Raw genomic sequence first — 21,680 nt, forward strand, 5'->3', positions numbered from 1 at the left:
TTGAATAAGTATGAGTGCCTGTGCATTAATTTGTAGAGATCTACATCATCGAATTGCAGACAGAGGGGATTGATCTGACTCTCCTACGTGATGGGCTGAGGCCCATCTGTCAACAATACAAATTGGTTATCTTGGTGTGCATTCTTTGCGGTACAAGAGTGAGCACCAACATACGAAGGCAGCAAGATGTCTCTAACAATGCGGGGGCGCAGGGCCGGAGCCACTGATGATCTAGGAAATAAAAAAATGACAGAAGGATGTGCCATGCCATGCCATCATGTTATCAGATTGGTGACACGAATACACGATTGACTACAGGATGAAGCAACGCGCAGCATTTTTCTCATTTTTACTACTTGCAAAAAAGGTGACACCGCATCCATGATCTTGGCTATCCTTACAAAAACACTCCCAGTGAAGTTTAGTTCGAGCATTAACAAATGCCAACAATGCCCAGACTTCAGCCAACATATACCCAGGAGCTTTGGATTGTACTGCCATCAAGTATCAGCTGCCTCAGAAAAGAGAATTACTAATCCCACGAAACATTTTGGAATGTCAATTTCCGGAACCTGAAGGAACCCTAAATTTTTCCAGAAACCTGAAAAGCAAACAGTACATGTTAGACATGATACCTGAATAATCAGAGAATGTTACAAAGAAAGAGTGTGAATATGACGAAACCACAACTTTGTTGGCTCTGAATAAAGCATAAGCACAAAGCAAAGATAGCTAATATGATACTATAATATACTATCTATAACTTTGTACAAAAAACATGACAAATTGTTGATCTGTTCATATCATGCTTGTTTCAAGCCATTTATTTATTAATTGTTGCAGAAACTACCAAGGATCATTGTCAAGACCATGAGGCAGTGCAAGTTTAGTTCAATCTTACTCTTATGAGTTATAACGGCTCAAGGTAATACTCATTGTGATCATGCGTTGTAGGTTGTAACTTTTAAATTCCTTGTGACGCGAGATCACTTCAAAATTCCATGCCTATCTTTAATGAATGGTTTGACCTTCTCCTGTTGACTCCAATGACGAAAATACGAATAAACAACACAAGAGGAACACATATCTTCAATTAAAAGGAAGGCAGCGCATGACAATGAACATCTAATTGTTCCCAACAAACTAATATTGGACAGCAGGAATAGAACCAGTTCAAACTAGTTAACTGACAGCTGATGAGTACCCTAAAAGATAATATTTTTGCAAGTTTATATTGTCTAAGAGGTGCATATACGAGTAATGCAGTAGGCTGGAACCGAAGGAACAACACTGGATATATAACGTAACTTATAGTGGATCAGATAAGAAGCATTAATGGAGAGAGAGTGCCAAAGGCCAAAGATAACCTGATAGACTTCATCTCTCCTAGTCTCTGCCTGAACGAACCAGAACATCTGCCAAAGTCTTGTTTCCAGCACCTTCCTTCTTGCCTGAAATAGGTTCATTCAATCAACATACCATTGGTGTAATGCCAACACAAAACAAGTCGTAGCAAAATGGAATTCCATGCATTCAAATATAGGATTTGAGCTAGCAATCAAACCGATGACATAGATCAGGTTATATTGAATTTAACTTAGCATAGAAAATTTATACCTGACATTAATTAGGGGAATATAGTTGTTTTCAATAGCATTTAAACAGACAGCCGAATGTGATGCAATTAGCATATATACCAGATTGCTGCCAACAAGTTCATATGGTGATATTTTGTTCAAGTTTACACTCTAAAAAATGTAATATTAAGTAGCCAGAGTGCCAGACAAACATAGAAGTGCAGAAATGATTAAAAGAATAAATCATCTGTAATAGTGGTAGTCTAATAGTCTATGAAAAAACAAATTATAAAAAGATGGAAATGGAATGTAGATCATGTAGTGTAATTTCAAATTCTTATAAAATATGATCTTGCCCAATTTAGAATCCTATTGTATTTATTTATTTGAGTTTTTCAATTATTGCATCATGATGGCATCACTCTGGCGCAATATTTTCTAATTCCTATTTAGTTACTTCCGAGTTCCAAAAACACCCCTTAATTCCTTGAAACTTAGTTATTTTTTGCATTATTGCCTCTGATACTTTGTATTTATTTGCAGCATAAGCCGTCAAAATAGTATAATTATATCTCTATACTATTGTATTGAATAATATTTATTTTTCTAGGTACTTGTGAGCAGTTTTTCCTCTCCCATTGCAACGCACGGGCATGCTTGCTAGTAGTCTATGAAAAAACAAATTATAAAAAGATGGAAATGGAATGTAGATCATGTAGTGTAATTTCAAATTCCCAAACATAGACTGGAACATTTTTACTTCCTAGTTCCAACAAATCCTCAAACATTCATGAGGGTTCAAAATTATACTGTATCAAATATATGATTGAAGTATGTATATATACATATATTACTAATCGAGCTGCTAAACGAACCGCTAGGCACAAACCTCTTACCACATGATGTAAATTTAACTGAGATGTAAATTGAAAATGTAAGGAATCTAACAATTCTAATACACATAACCACATCTCATGAATCAAGCATGTGAAAGATAATACCTGCACAAGGGATCCGGCTTGATTGAAGCCATGGCGGGAGTACACATGGTATGAGCAATGTGGTGTGGACAACAGACCCCGGTTCATCTATAGGCTCGCCGTGCACCATTTCCATCTCCATGTCTAGGGCTAGAGCACGGTTGCCTACAGTGATGTACATGAAATTCGCATTCAGTGGGTGGACCACGCCAATCCGTGGGGTGAGCTCCTCAGGTGGTGGGTCTGCACGCTCCCCCCACATTCGGCCAAGCTCCACCTTGTTCTCCAGCGTCCAGCAGACAGCAGTTGCTTTCTTCATCAAGGACAAATGAGCTGAGCAGGAAAGGCATCTTCTGGGACAGCTCGACATAGCGCAACCTCCCCTCGCTGACCCCCATGCGCCGGAACACTCCCTCCACCTGTTCTGCCGCCAAACGGTCGGTCATCGTGCTGGGCACCGGCTGCACGCTGGTACTGGGAAGGTCGACAAAGCGGAGCTCAGGTCGGTCACTGAAGGGGTCGGCGGAGACGGCACCCCAGCTCAGATCAACCCACCACAGCCGTCCGGCGAAGGCAAGCACCTCGGGGTATATGTCCATCCGCCGGGGGAGCGGGAGTGGGGACGGCAAGTCCACGAGCTTCTCCCATTCCCCAGTTTGGGAGAGAAACCGCCGCGTTACGAAGCTCCGCTTCTCCGCGTCGCGATCCTCACTGAGCTCGGCGACAGCGTACCTGTCAGGCGGCCCTTGCCCATGTGCGGAGCGGGTGAGGAGGCCGACGCTGCAGCAGGACGCGGTCTTCTTCGTGCCGTCGATGTCCGGTAGGCGGAACACCTGGCCGCTGAGCGGGTTGCAGACGAAGCGCGTGACGTCGGGATCCAAGTCGAGGCCGACCAGTATGCGCCCCCGCCTGCCGTCGGGTGCGGTGACGAAGGGAGCCGTTCCGCTGCCATCCCTGAAATAGAGGAGGAGGAGGAGGCCGTCGCCGCTCGTGGCGGTGGCCATGCCGGACTGGAGGGCCACGATGTCGCTGTCCGGGTCGGGGCGGGGCCGTAGATCGACGAGGTGGTCGGGGACGAAGAGAGTGGAGGCGCCCGGGGGCACGCGAAGCTGGATCGACGAGCCTGGAACTGGAGATTTGACCAGCACGGTGCGGTAGATCATCGCCCACGGAGGGTGCCGTGCGGCCGTGGAGAGGCCGCGGCGGAGGTGGCCGGAGACGGCGGCGGAGAGGCCAAGGATGGCCCGGAACGGCATCTCCGACACGGAGAGGCCGATGCGGCGCGGCGAAAAGGGTAAAGCGGTGGTGCCTGACGAGAGACTGGTTTTGCTATGGCAAGGCCCGGTGCACCGAACTGTGATGGCTCTGACAGAGAGGAGAAACTGGCGTGGAACTGTTCCACCGGTCCTACGCTTGCGCTGAACCCGGAAGCAGTCTGGGTGGTCTACTGGAGTTGGTCTATGAAACTTTGCTACCCACCTTCCTTCCTGCAGAAGGTTCATTTTGAACGCGGCGTTTTGATTGGCTGATCAACCGGTGCACACGTCATCATTTGCCCGCCAAAATCTTCAGGCCCCTGGGCTGCTTGCTTGGGCTGGCCTGCTGGGCTTGGGAGGTCACGGGTACATCCAAAAATAAGATCTTCTGGTGAAGAAAATGAATCCATCATCAGTCATTTCTATTGCAAGAAACCCGCAAGCCGCAGGCGAAGATATATGTGCAGTGGTGTACTGGTGTAGCCTGTCAATGAGTTGAAGATCGGGACTAGAACTGCAAGCTGTTTTCATGAACTAATCAAATTGATTCAAGTTATCTGGTTTATAAAACAAAACAAAGCCCCAGAAGTACCAGTTAGTCATACATAATTTGTGGTCATAGGGATATCCAGAAAATGAATAAACAGTGGAGGTGCACAAGTAAGATTCCTGGCAAGTTTTAGTAACAGTCAGCGACCATATGTCCATTTTCATGGAAAAAAACTGAGCCCATTGGCCTGCACTGAACACAGCATGGATAATGTTATGCGACGGCAGTTACATGCTGATTGAACTGAGTCGTTCTACAGCAGTTTTCTGAATTCGCGTGCAGGCAAAGCTCCTGGCCCACTAGAAAAACAAAAAACCCAAGAAAACCAAACCTCTTACAAACTTTTCTGAGATAAGACAAAATAACAAAACTGCAAGGGCCAATAGAGTAATAGACCCAAATTTCTCCAGAGTTCCCCAAATAAGAGTTTGCAAGCTACAATCCATCTGCTTCCTAGTTCGTTAAAACACCTCTGTCAGTTGATGTCAAGGAACCTGGATCAGATAGTAAATTTATCATATTAATCATATGAAGCAAACATGCAGTATAAATTGAAAACAACAATGACAGTCCATCTTGCCCTTTTATTCATAAGAATGGAAAGATGGCATATTTATGCTTTATTATTGTGCCTTGATTCAGCAGAAGTAGACCATGATCCTTGTTATCGAGTATAAAGCCGCATTCATCATTTCAGGTTGGATGCGCAGGTGATATTATTTTAGGTTCTAGGACAAAGGAATGTCAGTGACTCATCATGATGTCAAGGCTGGCATCCTTTAACCTCTTGCACAATAATGCGCTTCATAGAACTTCTAGTTTGCACTTAACCATGTCTCATGATTCAATGTATACGTAGCCTTGCACAAGCCCATGTACTTCTTTGTATTTTTTAAAAGCAATGTAAACAGTATGCTTACTTTCTATCAATTTCTTGTCTCTTGATCCAGCACAAAGCAAACAAATACGAAAAGACCACTTTTGAAGAAATAGGGATGGCATAATTAATTGCTCATAATAGTATATTTGCTTTTCATAAAAAAATTATACTCACAGAAACAGGAGACAAATAAATCACATTGATGACACGGCAAACATTTTTAAGAATTTTGTACATAGTTACTTGGTATATTTTCTTGGCCCAGTTTGAAGTTTGTAATCTATGAAATGCTAACTATAATCTGCAAGACTCAAAAGTAGAATATGATAGTGTTTAGTGTACTCTACCCTAAAAGTGCAGTGCCTAAAATGCTAGTACAAGACCAAAGAAAAGCAATTGTTGCTCAAGTTCATGCTTAACCAAAATAGCCATTCTATAAGCTGGTTGCGAATGATTTGGGGTACACACTTCAAGACATGAGGGCATGAATTAATACAGGCAGCGAATAGTAAGTATAGTCACCAGTAGTATCCTTAAGATGAAAAAGAATGGATGAGACAATAACTGATAGACAGATTCAGGGACGAGTACCAAGTAACCAATTAGATGCTTCATCTCAATTCTTCTTCACCCTGTCTACACGAACTAAAATGTCTGATAAACTCTTGCTTTTAACATTGTCTTTGTTCCTTGAAAGTGTTCCTTCAATCATATATAGGACTTGAATAAGTTTACTACAGAAAAATAAATGGAAGTATACATTTCCCTATGCTCCATATCATAGTTGAAGTGACAAAATAAAACTGGTACATTGAACAAAAGCATAACCGATTAATATAGTAATATCAAGTGTCTATGCTGAAACATTTCTTCTAGATAACAGTGCTAATAATCAGAGTGCGAAGGTATCATAAAATAGACGTTTAGCATAATTCCAAATTGAATCATTTGATGCTACAATGTGACAAGTGAACAAGTTACTGGAGAAAATTAAGTGCAGAAAATCTAGTAGAAATTCAGGGCTGGTTATACAAAAATTTAGACAGAAGTGTTGTCATTGTTCCCCAAAGACCAGGTTGTTGCTATTGCGGCGAAGAAAATACTGAGTACTTCACAGACTATGGGTGGCCTTTGAACAAAACTATACTACTATGCACAAAGCCTAGAACCAACATAATAGGAAAGAAATAAAGACATGGGTCCATGTGAAAGAAATCACCTGAAGAGGGGATCCGGCTTGATTCAAGCCACGGTGGGAGCACACACGGTTTGAGAAAAGCTGTCAAAAATGCTTCTGGCCCTCCACCAGTTATCATTGAACACCCAACTACCTTGCTTGTATCCATATCAATGGCAAGAGAATGGTTTCCCATTAGAACACACATGGATCTTGAGTTCAGTGGATCAATAACGCCAATCCGTGGTGTACCTTCCTGTTTTCCTGCATCGGCCCAGATTCGGCTAAGCGGCACCTGATGCTCCAGCGTCCAGCCGTCGCCATCCTCGTCGAGGGCATACGAGCTTAGCAAGAAAGGCTCCTTTTGGGACACCTCGGCGTAGCGTAGCCTCCCCTCACTGACCCCCATGCGCCGGTACCTACCCTGCACCGGGAATTTGCTCGTTCTCGTGGCAGGGCCAGGACCAGGCAATGGCCACACACTCGCCCTCGGCAGCTCGACAAAGCGAAGCTCAGGTCGGTCGCTGAACGGATCGGCAGAGACGGCACCCCAGGTCAGATCAACCCACCACAGCCGTCCAGCAAAGGCCAGCACCTCATGGTCGATGTCAATCCACCGCGGCCGCGGGAGCGGGGAAGGCAAGCCTACGAGCTTGTCCCACTCCCCTGTCTGTGAGAAGAAGCGCCGCATAACGAAGCTCCTCTTATCCCCTTCACCGTCCACGCTGAGCTCGACGACGGCGTACCTGTCAGGCGGCCCGTGCCAGCGCGCGGATCGGGTGAGGATGCCGTGGGCATGCCAGGTATGGACCTTCTTCGTGCCGTCGATGTCAGGGAGGCGAACCATCTCGCCGCTGAGGGGGTTGCAGACGAGGCGCGTGATGTCGGGGTCGATGTCAAGGCGGACCTTTTCGCCTTTCGGAGCGGCGCGGACCCTGGCGACGACGGCAGGCGTGGCGGGGCCGTCCGCGAACTGGAGGAGGAGGAGGCCGTCGCCGCTCGTAGCGCGTACGCCGCCGCCGAAGATGCCCACGCTACTGGGGTCGGCGTCGAGGCGGGGCAGGGGGTCGATGCGGTGGGCGGGGACGAGGAGGCTGGAGAAGCACGGAGGGTTGGCGAGCTGGAGGGACGCGCGGGGCGACGTCGATTTGACCAGCGCCGCTTCCTCGATGATCGCCCACTGAGGGCACGAGGCGGCCGCGGAGAGGCCGCGGCGCAGGCGGGCGGAGATGGCGCGGTGGAGCGGGAGCTGCATTTTGGGGGAGCCGAGGAGGCCGGCAATGGCGGTGGGGGTACTGGGGTGGGAGGGAGGGACGAGGGTTTGGAGGGCAAGTCGGTGGAGCCGGAGAAGACGACTAGGCGAGGGCCGCGCGAGGGGGTTCGCCGCTCACGGTCACGGAGCAGGAGCTCTGGCACCGGTCCTTGACTCCTTGGCTGCTTATTGTTTTTCGCAATAGACTCGGCGCACGCAGCTGGTTTAGCGTCTGGCTGCGGGGTGAAACAAGCGTGGGCTTCTTCCGGGGGGTCAACATGTCAGTCAGGCAGTGGCTCGTCTGTCTCCCGCCGGTTCATCGCCTACGAAACTTGAAGGCTTGTCCTAAAAAAAAAACTTGAAGGCTGCCCATGGCTGTCATCCACTCGCCTCACCTCAAAGGCCCAACTGAACAAACAGGAGACGTCAGCTAGGCAGGCTGCCTGCCTCCTGATCGTGCAGCCATGAGGCAACAACCTTCATTCAAAACCTTCAGAGAAAAAAAAACTCCTAACCCATACGGAGAACGAGTAACCAGATATGCCTAAATAAGATTCCTATCAGGTCATAGAACTTTTTATTTGGAAAGAACAAGTAATAGAACTGCGCGTCGACATTAGTAACTTGAAAAGATGAGGGTGCTATCTTGCTGTGAACACATCACCAATAGTCTTGTGATGACCAGTTACATGCTGACTGAACTCACTCATTCTACCGCGATGTTTGAAGTTCTATCATGCGTGCAACTAAAAGCCCCCCAGCACACAGAAAAGCCCAAAGAAAACAAAAGCCTCTTCCGGATTTCTCCAAAAACTAGACAAAATAGGTAAACTGTGAGGGTTCTGCAAGCTACCATCCATCAGCTTCCCAATTCGTTAAAATGCCCATGCCAGTTGGTTTTGTCGAAACCTGAATCAAATGGGAGACATTAGGACATATTTGAATATTGTAAGAACACAACGAGCGCTATGGAGAAAGAGTGCATTCAGCATAAACACAAGTAAATGGAAAATATGACACTCCGTCTAGTCCCTTGACTTGTACAAATCTAAAAATATAGCGTGTTTGTGTTTTACTCGTGCCTGATTCGGAAGATTACAACATGATCCTTGTTATGAAATAGCAAGCTTTCTCAGGCTTGATCAGTAGCTCATAATATGTTAGGAAAGGGATTACAGTGGCTCATCATGATAATAAGACTAGGCATCCTTTAAGCTCATTAACAGAACTTCTAGCTGCCATTTTATCATGTTTGCTGGTTCAGCATAATATATAAGGAGAACGCTAGAATAACCTCGTATGCCTATTTGTATATTCTTTGTTAAAACATACATGGTAGTATGCTTACTTTCTCCATCCTAGGGAGCCATTTGGCTACTTAAAAGTTACAACAGGATCACATGTCATGACTCAAGTGTACAATTTAATTCAGTGTTGCTTTTTAATATTTGTCCTGTATTCTAGTTGACAATAAAGCATAAAAATAACGAGACTACATATCTTTTAAGCTTTAAATAGTTTCATACTTAGTTACTTGCTTTGTTATTTACCCAATTTGAAGTTCCTACTGTTTTATCCCAAAATTATTTTTGAAATTTCAAAAAAATTATGCCAAGCTGCCCAAATAATTATATATGCACAGCTGCTTGAAGGTCGAGAGAGAAACATGGTACTGATAAATTTTAGTGTACTCTACTCTAACCCTTATGGATAACTTGTGCTCCTGGAAAGTGAACCCCAAAGTGCTGCCACAAGATTGCAGGGGAAAAGGATAATTTCTCAGGTGCTTAATGGATAATAGCCATTTTCTTGCCTATTATGATTCAGAGTATGCATTCCCGAAATGATGACACCAACACAATACACACACAGGCAGTGAAAAGTAAGAAGCCACAAAAGCGCTATCTTGTAAAAAGAGAAAACAAATTGAACACATGAGTTAGCTTAAGAGCGAACCAAATGATGAGTTTGCTTCTGTACCTCAATGCCTCTTGTCTCTGTTAACACGAACCAATATGTCTGATAAAGTCTTTTTGGCACCTGTCTTCGTGCTTGAAAAAGTTCCTTCAATTAAGGGACTTGAACAATTAAACCAACAAAAAATAAAAGGTATACATTTCTATACATTGCATATTGTAGATATTTGAATGCCAAGCCAAACAAAGAGATTGACCAAGATCATAGCAACCTCATATGGAACATTATGAAGGTTATATACACCCGAACTAGAACCATGTTTCTGCATCAAAATGCATTCAGTTTGGTTGGCTCAAAATATGTAGATTTTCAGTCACCTTTTAGCCCCACTGGATTAGCACAGATACACAACACACTCATCTAGAAACAGAGTCAGATGGCTATTAGCTATGCATGTTGACTGAAATTTAGATGGATTTCATTTGTGTGACAATTAGCATTTCCATTTTGAAGATCCAACATGCTAGATTACAACAAAAAAATTCTACACTTTGAGAAACTTGTAAGCAATTGACATGGGAGATGAACTACTATGGACAAGCCTGCACAACCACATAGTTTAAGGAAATGTGAAATGAAGATACGGATCTGGCAACTCTCTAATGTACATATACATCCCTGATGGATCAAGGCATCAAACATGCATCTTAGAAGAAAACAAGTGAAAAAAAAAACATTACCTGCAGAAGGGATTCGGCTTGATCCAAGCCACGGTGGGAGTACCTTCACCTGTAAAAGAGCACGAAAGCAGCTTCCCCCTGTTCATGTCTAAGGAGAAAGACTGTTCTGCGACTGTGAGGTACATGATGCTTGCGCTCAGTGGGTCAAGAGCGCCGATGTGTGGCGTATCATCCCCAGACAAGTGATCTCCATGTGGGAAGACTCGGCTAAGTGCCACCCGGTGTTCCAGTGTCCAGCCGCTTTCATCATCATCAAGGGCAAAGGAACTGAGCAGGAAGGGCTTCTCCTTGGACACCTCGGCGTAGCGCAGCCTCCCCTCGCTGACCCCAATGTGGCGGTACCTCCTCTGTAGCCGCCAGTCCTCCAGACTCTCCACGGGCTCTGTCACGCTGCCCCTCGGCAGCTCGACAAAGCGGAGGTCCGGTTGGTCGCTGAACGGGTTCGAGGAGATGACGCCCCAGCTCGCATCGACCCACCAGAGCCGGCCGGCCAAGGCCAGCACCACGGGGTCTATAATGATCCGCCGTGCAAGCGGGAGCGGGGACGGCAAGCCCACCAGCTTCTCCCACTCCCTTCTTTGCGACAGAAACCGCCGCATGACGAAGCTCCGCCCCTCCCCATCGTGGTCCTCATCGAGCACGGCGACAGCGTACCTGTCAGGCGGCCGGTCCGGGCGTTCAGATTGGGTGAGGATGCCCATCTCCGTGTACCACGACGTCTTCTTGGTGCCGTCGATGTCCGGGAGGCGGAACACCTGGCCGCTGAGGGGGTTGCAGACGAAGCGCGTCATGTCGCAGTCCAGGTTGATGGCAGTCAGCTCGCGCTCCTGAGTGCCGCCGCGCGTGGCGACGATGGGGGCCATGCCGGTTACGTCCATGAAGGCGAGGAGGAGGAGGCCGTCGCCGCTGGATGTTTTGATGTGGCCGCCGTAGAGAAGGGACACGTCGTCGCCGCGGCGGTCGTGGCTGGGCGGGTCGGCGAGGTGGGCGGGGATAACGAGGTGGGAGAGGCACGGGGGCTGGGCGAACCGGAAAGACGCGCGAGGCGCTGTCACACCCTGAAATTTTTAGATTTCAGAATGTGATTAAAATTAAAAATAAAACAATAATTTTCTCATTTTCGCAAACATTTTATTTACAAGGATTTTAGTAAAAATAAATTAAAAAAATTGGTTGTTTTTCTAAATCTAAATGAGGTTGTTTGTTTGCATTCATACCGCTTTGCATTGTTTTATTGTTTGTGGTTTGATTTGAATTTGAGTTCGTGGAGTTTAAATTCAAATCAAATTTGTTGAATCTTTTTGCAAAAAGAAAAAAATAGGAAAAATCTTTTCGGCCCAAACCAACAGCCCAGCCCATTTTTCTTTTCTCTGCAGCCCGATCCGCCACCGGACTCTTCTCTTGGCACGCAAGTCAAAAATCCCCTCTCCATCCCTATATAAACACCCGAGCCCCCTGATTCCTTGCGCTGAGCACCTGCAGCAGGCTGCCGCCGGCCCTAGCCCTCTCTCTTTTCCCTCCTGCATGTGCGTCCTCCCAGGCCGCCGCTGCCCATCGCGCCCTGCGCCCTGTGCCGCCCTGCCAATCTGCTCCCTGCCGCTGTTGCCTGCCGTGCATGCTGCTCTGCTCCTCCTGCATGCACGTCCCCTGTGCAGCCCTTCCCTGCGTGCGCGCCCCTGTGCTGCATGCTGGCTGCTCTGCCCCTGTGCTGCCGCCGTGAGTTTTATTTGTTTCCCTCAAATTGAGGATCTTTGCTACGAGCACAAGACAACGCACCAGAGGAGTTCCAGGCTGATCACCGATCTGCTGTTCCTTCCGGTTTCGATTCCCATCACCACGATTCATCTCTGCCATGGGTAAACGGTAAAACAGTTTCCCCTCGATCTCACCGTTTTAGATCCGTTTTCGTTCATTCTTGTTGCGTTAGTTTTGTTTTAGTGTAAGCTATCGTTTAGTAGTGCTTTTAGATCGTAGATCTTGTTTTAAAGTAAATATAGATTTAATTTGATTAATAACTATTTGAAACTAGCCTTTCTAATTAAAAGTAAATTAGAGCTCTATACCGGTTTTCACTAATTAATGTTAATTCGATTAAATATCAACTTAAATGCATCTTTTATATAACCTGTTTAGTTCAAAACCAAATATCATAAAGTTTTACACCTAGATGTTCTCACTTGTCTTTTATTTGCTAGTAAAATAATTAATTGATATAAGTTATACATAAACTTTACAAATAAAACTTGATTAAGTTCAACTTCATCTTTGTGACATAAATTCATATGAAATATTTATAATTTGAATATTTCTTTCAAATATCCTTTACATGTATTTTTTTTCTTAATTAAAATAAATCCAACTTATAGTTTCTTTCTGTTATAATATAAATCTTTCGGTTGTTGTATCTTTTCAACCCTAGTTCCGTTTTTAGCGTTCTTGCGCTTTCGTAACTGTAACAGCGAGCATTATCCTTTAGTACGCTCTTTTTAAAATCTTTCTTTTGTTTTGCTGTATTGTTCTTAGTTGTACTTGTTGTTTGCTTTGTATGTTTGCCCGATGATTGCATCGAGTAGAAGGATCGCTGTTCGAAGATTAAAGATCAAGAGTTCCAAGTGAGCAAAAGCTGAAGAGCAGTAAGAATAGCTTTTCGTTGGAGAAAGACAAGTGACCCTAACCATCTTTCTATCTATGCTTATATACAAGAGTATTATGATGATTTAATTGGAACATGGAGAACCACCCAAGAAAACCGTACAACCACAATACTATATGACTCTGGTCTTGGCTAAGTAATTAGATGAACTATATGTTGTGTTGGGGTTGTTCCGCTTGGTGGTTATGAGTTTGTGTTGTGGAGCGGGTGAAGGAAGCTGCGTCTTCTGAGGGACCGCACGGTAGGGACCAACACATACATATAGGAATTCTTTGTAAAGGCCTCGTAGCGTCCCTATGCAATCACACCTCGGAAGTGTGGTATTGTGCCTGATCAGCACATATGCGTGGTTGGGTTCAAAGTTCTTCGGAACTTTTACGCGAATTGTGGTGAAAGTGTACAACCTCTGCAGAGTTAAAACTAACCGGTTAGCCGTGCTCACGGTCAAGAGCGGCTTGGACCCTCACATGATTAATAAACTTAAAGATGGATTTAAATTATTTTCTGGTTATTTCTTGTGGCCTTGCTGAGTACCAACCATAAGTGTACTCACTCTTGCTTACTGCTGCTCAGAAGGAGAAGGTGCATAAAGATTTCTGAAGATGTTGCTGAGTTCTAGACGTACACAACCCCCAGTCGATTGCCTGTGAAGTTTGGAGTCTTCGTTTTCAGGATAAGCTGTATAACTCTGATAATCTTCTATTTGTTGTAATTTTCTTTTACGTGATACTGTTACTGATTATTCACTTATGATGTCTCTATATGTATGAAATTTAATCCTGCTATACATATAGTTATGTATTCGGTTTTGTTCATAAAACCGAGTGTGACAGGCGCCCTCGAGTCTGACAGCCCCGCGTGCTGGTGGATCATAGCCCACGCAGGGCGCGATGCGGACGAGGAGAAGCCGCGGCGGAGGCGGCCGGAGACGGCGGCGGAGAGGCCAAGGATGCGCCGGAGCGGCATCTCGGAGAGGAGGAGCCGCCGCGGCGCTGTGCTTGGCTTCTGTGAGAAGCGAAAGGGGGTTTGCGGTTGCAATTGGGATTTGGGAAGACCCGGTGGACGGTGCGCGCAAGCGCAGCTCGAGCGGCGTCGGTGCGCGTGGGGTTGTTCCACCGGTTGATGGAGGCAGATCTCTCCGTCTGGGCCCAGATGCAGTGAGGATGGTCTATTGAGACGGGTCTAGGGAAAGTTTTGGGAGCGCTTGGCTGGGAGGGGAAAGTTTGCCATCTTTCTGCTGCACAAGACGACGAAGAAGTTTTTTCGATTTTGAACGACCTGCCGGCAGAGGGGCAGACCAATACTTCTCGACATCGCCTGTTTCCCGCCGAAATGATCTAGTTCTGGGCTGCTTGGGCCTGCGGAGGTCTTGTCGAACACTTGCGGCCCAACTGTATCACTGAAGTCCTAGCAGCATACTGTGGCCTCATGTAAACTTCGCTAATGTAGACTGTCAACTGGCGCTCTGTCTAACCCAAGTAACCCATGGGCCCTGGTGCAATGCAAACCCTTTGTTTCATGCTTTGCGTTTGGTCGATGCCAATTGCACACTTTATCCATGCGAACACAAGTGATCAAACACAATGCACGTAAAAAAGTCACACCGACAAAGTTGCCAATGTAGTACTCCAGCATATTACAAAGGGCCCAGAAGTTATCAGGTGGTCCGTGGTCACAATGTCCCCTAATATCCCAGCGGTTTATGCATGTCACATAACGGTGATGTCAGCCCGTCAGGTACCCAGGCGATCCATTATACAAGCCACATATCCGGAATACAGAAAAGCTGTGCAGCTTTAATAGATCAACATCTGAACGTTACCACCTACTAATACCTAAATTGCAACAGATGAAAATGGGGCATTCTGAGCTCCAGTTTCTGGGATCATGTCCACGTTTTCCCCAGATTCCTCCCAAATGGCGACTCAGGCAATCTGCTGCCAATGAGATCACGCAGCTCGAACTCACTTGGGAACCTCTGCTCAGTCAGTTTTGAGAACACCTGAAAAATCAGGAGTGATTTTGGTAAAGAAGCAACAGTTAGGTTTAATACCACTTTACTTACTCTAGTCATCCTAACAAATCAAGCTTTATTCCTACAAAAAATGCTCCCTAGAAAGCAAAATAATAAATACGGAAGAAAACAGACATGCTATAACTTCAACACTCTGCCCTTTGAGTACATGAACAACAAGAAACAACTGAATGCAGAGTAAATTTTACTCAGATGGAAGTAAAAGAAACCCTAAAAATGGACCTAATTCATTATTTCATAATGGGCAAATTAATCATCACACAGGTTGCAGAAATGCAATCCGTAAGTCAACAGAAAGGAAAACAGAAGGCATACCAGCTCTCCATTACAGTAAACTTCGAAGGCACCAGAGCTTTGTAGAAAGGACTGAGCAAAATTGCCAAATAGCCAGATTGTTGCCATAGTTCCAAATCTATTGGCGCGTAGTGAGTAGTACCATGGAGGTGGAACCATTCCAAGTCTGGGGAAAATCTGATCACCAGCCATTATTGTTGCAACTGCTCCAACTTGTACAATTGGGATAACTTTGCTAAGTACACGCTTGGGGAAGGGTGGGGGATAATTATGCAAGATAACATGAATGCCCGGAAATGAGGTTTCCAACATGCGCTTCATGGTCATTGCAGTTCCCCTACAATATTGATTAAAATATCAGTATAACATGTAGACATAAAGCATGGTAACTATTGAACTAAGCATCTCTTTTCAAGGACAAAAGATGTTCTATGGAGATTAGATATAAGGATGGTTACTTGCCCCCATGTCTTTTCATGTTCTTTTAATACAATCGATGGCAACTCAAGTAGAAGAAACATAATGAACCAAATATAGAACTTTTACTGAGGCGTATAATGGAGCTAGCAACAGTACACGGTCTAACTAACTGAGGCGTACTGATGTGGAAGGGGAAGTTCTAGCTCAGTTGTGTGAAAAAACAAGTGAGGTGCCAACAGCCACGTCACATATTGGATTACGTTTTCTTCCAATAAGAACACAATGTCACTTTGTGATGCCTTTCATGTAAAATTGGACATATGTTCAGGAAACAGCCTCTATTTTGCCTCACTCACCATCCTAAAACACTGCTCTTATTTTGTAGGGCCAACCCACAAATTTTCCATGCGAACTATTGCTTCATCCAATCTGCTGGTCCACAAAATTTCAAAGCCAACTATTCCCTCCCCTGGTAGCTAGAACCATAATTTCACAGAATCCATTTTCAATCCGGTGGAATTTCCTCAAACCACTAAGGTAGCATGGTCTTTTTATAGTGGTCAAGGTCCTAGACAAGACAGGAGAAAGCAAAACAGTTCCAACATTACAATGGTATTTACAGATGAAAGTGCAAGAAAGCTAAATGCAGTTGCATACAGGCGTAGGAGATTGCAGAACAAGCCAACTTTTAATGGATTTTAAAATAACTCACTACTTTCTATTATCACCAAACTTTGTAGCAATGAATTTGAGGGTGCTGTTTGTCTAATTATCAACTCTCCTACTCCCAATGATACCATGAGCTTACAGAGTTATATTGATATGGTTTGCCAAATTATCAAGCCATGCAAAATCAACAAAGTAAAGCATATAAGATGCGTTGGAGTGTTGAACGAATTATCAAGTGGATAGCCCATCCCATGGCAGCATCATGAAGACGTCATTCACATAAAGAATAAAAACAAGAAAACAAGTTAAGAGCCCGCTAAACTTAAGCTGGAAGCCTGTAAATTAGTGCACACATGTATTGTTATGAATTATGCTACCATCTCACACAAAATGAATCATGCATGTCCCTCATCAATGTTATCTAATACATGACCTCAAGCTAGGATGCTATGGGTGCAGATTTGCGAAATTTGGAAAGCATCTGACCATGAGAGGGTGTCACCAAGTATAGCTGAAACTCAACATAAAGGATTGACAATTTGACATGGAAATCCAAACACTATAGAGTGATCAATGCCTATCCCTTCCTTACCCAGTTCCCCAAAACCACCGTAACGTACTACAGAGTTTAGTTGTGTGTAATACCATAATAGTAAGTTATTAACTATGTATCAACGAATGACAGTCACATATCCATCATTCACTTGTGGTAGTGGTGAATTGGAGCACCAAATAACTATCATCATGCAAGACAAATTGCTCATGGTATGGTCGCTTGCAGCAAGCACGCAACATTCAAATGCTCAGTATGCACTACAGCAGCCCTACGCGCACATTCATTTGATCCGCCAGCAACAAATATGAAATAACCTTAGCAATTAAACAAGCAACCACCAGTAACCTTAAGACACGCTGGCGGCACGGGCTCACCTGTAGGAGCAGGAGGCGCAGAACTGCAGCTCAACTGTGGCGCCGAATCCAGCCCCATCCACGCGTGGCTCCTGAAATTGCATCAAAACAACACGTCAGTTCGGCATCCAGATCGGAGATCGGGCCGCAGTTCGAGCGCAGAGAGGAGTCCGGGCAGGTAGCGTTCATGACCCACCTGTATGGCTGCCGCGGCGGGGTCGGGGTGGTGATGGTGGTGCGGCGGGTGCGGATGGTGGTGCGGCGGGTGGGGATGGGGATGGTGCGGCGGGTGCGGATGGTGGTGAGGGGGGTGGTGATGCGGGTGGCGGAGGTGGGGAGGCGGCGGCGCGAAGATGTGGGTGAGGTCGGAGAAGAAGAGCAGGGCCGGGAGGCCGACGAGGAGGAGCTGCGCGCGGTCCATGGCGCGGCGGGGAACGGCTTCGGCTGCTCGCTGCCTTGCCGTCTCTGGTCTTCGCCCCTTTCGAGACGCGGGGGTTGTGGGAGAGAAAGACCAAGGGAGGAAGCCTCCCGTGTCGCGCTGCCAGGTGGGCTCGCCGAATCCAAACCGGCAATTTGGGTCCCGTTCGTCAGTGGGGCTCCAAAGGTCGGGCACCTTTGGTTTGGTGGTAGTGCTCCGTCCGGTGGAGGCGGACGGAGCGTCGGGGTCGGCCTGCTGTGATCTGGCGCGATTCGTCGTGTCGATGTGATCGGGGGTTGCGTCGTGCAAGGCCGTGCGTCACTGCGCGTTTGTCAAGAATGGGCTGGGCCGGTGGGTTCGAGGACACGTGAAAGCCCAACTCGACCGGCCCCGATCGCCATGATGAGCCGTGGCCCACCAACCGTGCAACTTCGTCTACTTGATGGCCATTTGTGCCAGGGAAAGGAGTCTCATGTTCCCTGATCCCTGGCGATGATACCGAATAGGCGAATACCGATCGTGTAGGCGGAGTAGTGAAAGGCAATGGTGAATGGTGGTTTGACGCTTTGAGCGTACTGCGCTTTCTGGAAGTCTAAAAGGTTTGGTCTATATCCGCGGAAAGCTATCTTTGGAATTTTTGGCCATTTTTATTTCAAAGAAAAATTATTGGCTAGAAAAAGCCTGACCTTTGGGGGTTTGGACTGACCAAGTCTTCTCCGAAACTGCAACTCTGCAAGCTTGTGGCCAGCAGTCTATAAACTCACGAGATCTTCAGCAACTGATATCTATGTTGTTGATCACTGCTCCTCCGTCTCTCATTTTGATTTTTCAAGATATATAATGAATCGATGTATCTAGAAAAACTAAAATGACTAATAATTTGAAATAGAGGAAGTACCAATCTACTACCTGGTAAACTTTTTTGGCGACCTCACTTAAGCATTGTAAAGTGAAACGAACAATGTCCTCGCAATGATTCGATCTCGTCTCGGCTATACAACATCTGCATCGTCACTGTGAGCTCCACTCGATTCCGTTGGGGCATAAACGGGCCGACACGCCTTTGCACCACGTCAACACTGGTACGCCGTACATGGTACTCCCTCCATTTCAAATTATTATAGGTCGTTTGATTTTTTTGACATTAAGTTTGATCACTCGTCTTATTCAAAAAATTTATATAAATATAGTCAAATTTAAGTCATTCTTAAAGAACTTGTATTGATAAAGCAATCCACAACAAAAGAAGTGATGCTTTGTATAATTTTTTGAATAAAACGAGTGGTCAAATTTGAAGTTAAAAAAGTCAAACGACCTATAATTTAAAACAGAGGAAGTAGTAAACTGCTAGCAGCTTGCAATGAAGATGTGGCCACGTCAGGCATACGACCAAAACACAGTGGCGCCATGCAGCACACCCCGCTCTCTTCTTTCCCCTTCCACTCTCTTCTCGACGCTACAGGAGAGAGCGAGGGCGACAAGAAAGGTGACTGCCTCCGGGGTCGATCCCGGTGGCTCCAAGCCTCTCCGGCGACGGCGACCGCGCTGGCGCCGGAGAGGGTGGGGAGCCGGGGGATTTGACTGCTGCTATATATAGGGTAGCTGCTACTAGTCTACGCCTAAGTTTGCTCGCCATCTTCATGGTGGAGCTGGTTGTCCGGGGTGGTTGCCATCGCGGCACCACTTCGCCGGCGAATAATCTATCCTCTCCGGCGGTGTCCTCTCTGGCGAGGATCCTTTTTGTCGCTGCCGACGTCCTTGTGTGGTTCGCGTTTCGGCGGCGAAGCTCTTGTTCCTCCGTTCCAACTCCGGTGAGGTTCTCCTCGTCGCTTCGGCTGTGTGTTTCGGCCTGATGGAGCGGAGGATCTTTTGTCTCTGCTGCTTCTTCTCCAGGGGTCTGGAGGAAGTTTGCTGCTTTCACGGCATGGTGCATTCCTTTGGCGTATGCGTGGCCGGAGGCGGCGTCGAAGATGGAGGCTTCGGTTTCATCTGCTTCTTTCCCCATCTGCTTCTTTCCCCTCCGGGCCGGTGGCAGTATGAGGTGTGGTTTCCCGGCGGCGCTCGGATGAGAGAGTCGGTGTCACGTTCGTGGAATAAAGTACTACGGGCTTCTCTCTTCTTCGTTGTCGTGTGCTCCGGCGCCAGCGTTGGGTCCGTGAGTTTTCTTGTACATGAGTGTCGTCGGTGAAGCTTCATGTTGCCTCCCTCGCATGTTGCCATAATGGTCTACGACGTGCCCGTCGTCTACAGAACCAAACTGGCTCTGTCGATATTAGGAAGGACGCGATCATATTTTTTGTGTGTAGATGTAGGTCTACGTATGTGTGTAGGGGTGTGAGTGTGTACGCGTACAAAAACAGATACTACATCCGTACCCAGAAAAGAGGCTTCCAAAAAAACACGGTGGCGCCCGTGTGTGCCGGCAGCGGGGGGCCGTTTACCAGCGGCAGCGACCCGTCGCTGCCACCCCGTTCGTACTAGTACACTTTTACGTGCGAGCCTGCGGCTGCGTTGCATGGGATGGGAGCCTGACGCGGGCCACTTGGCCACGTGGGACGTGTCAACCCGTCGTCGACGCCACAGCCCACAGCCAGATGCCACGGAGCATGAGAAACCGTTGGATCGCGACCGTTCGTCGGATCGATGGCTGACGGCGAGACGGCGGGTGGCCGTAGCAGCTACAGCTAGCTACTAGCCCCGTTGCGTGATCCGGCTGTGTTTAGATGTGTAAAATGATAGTAAAAAGGGTTACATCGGACACTGTAGCACATTGTAGCGTTTTTCGTTTGTTTGTGATAATTGTTGTCCTACTATGATCTAACTAGGCTCAAAAAATTCATCTTGCCGTGTACATCAAAACTATGCAATTAGTTTTTTTATTTACTTACATTTAATATTCCATGCATGAGACAAAAGATTTGATGTGATAGTTAAATAGTAAAATTTACTGAGAGAAATTTTAAAACTAAACACACCCAACGATGAAGAGAGGGACCCTTTTTCGCAAAGCTTGGGGCCCGCCGCCCGCGGGGCACAGGCACAAGAAACACGGGCGCATGATGGCGCCCCACGTAAAAAAAGGAGGCAGGGCAGCCGCAGTGTATCTTGCCGAGACTGGTAAGAAGGTGGGGCCATAGAGCAGGTGGCAGTACGCATCAAGGATTATTTCGATATATGTATGTAGTGTTAAATAAAATTTATTTACAAAATTTTTTGTATGGATGGGTTGTAAATCGCGAGACGAATCTAATAAGCCTATTTAATTTATGATTTGCAACAGTGATGCTACAGTAACCATCCGTTAATTATGAATTAATCATGAATTAATTATCATCGTTAAATTCGTCTTGCAATTTACAACCCATCTGTACAAAAAGTTTTGTAAATAAATTTCATTTAGTACTTTAAATTAGCAAAATTCCTTTGTAAAACTTTTACACCTAAACAACTAAACACGGCCGGTAAAAATGGTGCGGGCAGGCTGGCATGCAGCAGGCGGAAGCGAGGGTGTGAGAGAATATAAATTTTTTATTCCTTGTTAGCAGGTAGTAGTGCTACTACCGGATGGTGCTATTACCCGCTTTCTCTTTCTCTTTCTCTTCACGATGTATTTTACCGGTAGTAAGATCTTATTACCCCCCTTCTTACCCTTCATCAAGGATTACATTACCGGTGATACAACATTTATCAGTGAGCTCCGGTAACGATAATCGATTGAAAATCGGTGAAAAATCGCCAAAACCGATTGGTAAAGGGACCCAAATTCAAAAAAATGAAAATCGACAATTTATCGTCGATAATCGATGCAAACCGAACGATTTATCGCTTCGCCTACTGAAAATATGTTTTGGCAGTGGAAAAAATATAAAAGTTTGATAGCATTTAATTTTTTAGGTTATGTATTATATTATATTAGATAAATTACACATACATGCATAATTTTGCATATGGGA

The 21,680-nt window shown here is 45.9% G+C and overlaps 3 protein-coding genes and 1 pseudogene across 3 annotated transcripts; all 4 read right to left on the minus strand.

Annotated features, from left to right (window-relative positions):
- Positions 1-313: 313 nt before the first annotated feature.
- On the minus strand, positions 314-3,877 carry LOC120698403 (annotated as a pseudogene).
- A 660-nt stretch (positions 3,878-4,537) lies between these two features.
- On the minus strand, positions 4,538-7,760 carry LOC120698402. Its single transcript, XM_039981979.1, has 3 exons — positions 6,463-7,760; positions 5,835-5,945; positions 4,538-4,857 (listed from the first exon to the last, which is right to left on the minus strand). Exons 1-2 carry the CDS (start codon positions 7,673-7,675, stop codon positions 5,860-5,862), a joined length of 1,299 nt encoding a protein of 432 aa, XP_039837913.1. The 5' UTR covers positions 7,676-7,760; the 3' UTR covers positions 4,538-4,857; positions 5,835-5,859.
- A 472-nt stretch (positions 7,761-8,232) lies between these two features.
- LOC120700730 lies at positions 8,233-11,688 on the minus strand. The gene is made up of 4 exons (XM_039984968.1): positions 11,677-11,688; positions 10,330-11,387; positions 9,653-9,736; positions 8,233-8,581 (listed from the first exon to the last, which is right to left on the minus strand). Exons 1-3 carry the CDS (start codon positions 11,686-11,688, stop codon positions 9,673-9,675), a joined length of 1,134 nt encoding a protein of 377 aa, XP_039840902.1. The 3' UTR covers positions 8,233-8,581; positions 9,653-9,672.
- Positions 11,689-14,553: 2,865 nt separating this feature from the next.
- On the minus strand, positions 14,554-17,839 carry LOC120698404 (selT-like protein). Its single transcript, XM_039981980.1, has 4 exons — positions 17,506-17,839; positions 17,331-17,401; positions 15,333-15,648; positions 14,554-14,984 (listed from the first exon to the last, which is right to left on the minus strand). Exons 1-4 carry the CDS (start codon positions 17,728-17,730, stop codon positions 14,868-14,870), a joined length of 729 nt encoding a protein of 242 aa, XP_039837914.1. The 5' UTR covers positions 17,731-17,839; the 3' UTR covers positions 14,554-14,867.
- Between the last annotated feature and the right edge of the window lie 3,841 nt (positions 17,840-21,680).

This window comes from Panicum virgatum, chromosome 3K (genome assembly GCF_016808335.1).
Source record: "Panicum virgatum strain AP13 chromosome 3K, P.virgatum_v5, whole genome shotgun sequence".
NCBI classification, from domain to species: Eukaryota; Viridiplantae; Streptophyta; class Magnoliopsida; order Poales; family Poaceae; genus Panicum; species Panicum virgatum.

What these genes read in the sequence shown, in the direction of transcription:
- LOC120698402 (XM_039981979.1), bottom strand. Translation starts at nt 7,675, where the DNA reads ATGCAGCTCCCGCTCCACCGCGCCATCTCCGCCCGCCTGCGCCGCGGC. An exon ending in AAGCCGGATCCCCTCTTCAG is followed by an intron (nt 5,946 to 6,462) that starts GTGATTTCTTTC and finishes ATATGATTGAAG; the next exon opens with GAACACTTTCAAGGAACAAA.
- LOC120698404 (XM_039981980.1), bottom strand. Translation starts at nt 17,730, where the DNA reads ATGGACCGCGCGCAGCTCCTCCTCGTCGGCCTCCCGGCCCTGCTCTTC. An exon ending in CCGCCGCGGCAGCCATACAG is followed by an intron (nt 17,402 to 17,505) that starts GTGGGTCATGAA and finishes ATGCAATTTCAG; the next exon opens with GAGCCACGCGTGGATGGGGC. An exon ending in TTTACTGTAATGGAGAGCTG is followed by an intron (nt 14,985 to 15,332) that starts GTATGCCTTCTG and finishes CTGATTTTTCAG; the next exon opens with GTGTTCTCAAAACTGACTGA.
- LOC120700730 (XM_039984968.1), bottom strand. An exon ending in AAGCCGAATCCCTTCTGCAG is followed by an intron (nt 9,737 to 10,329) that starts GTAATGTTTTTT and finishes CCTTAATTGAAG; the next exon opens with GAACTTTTTCAAGCACGAAG.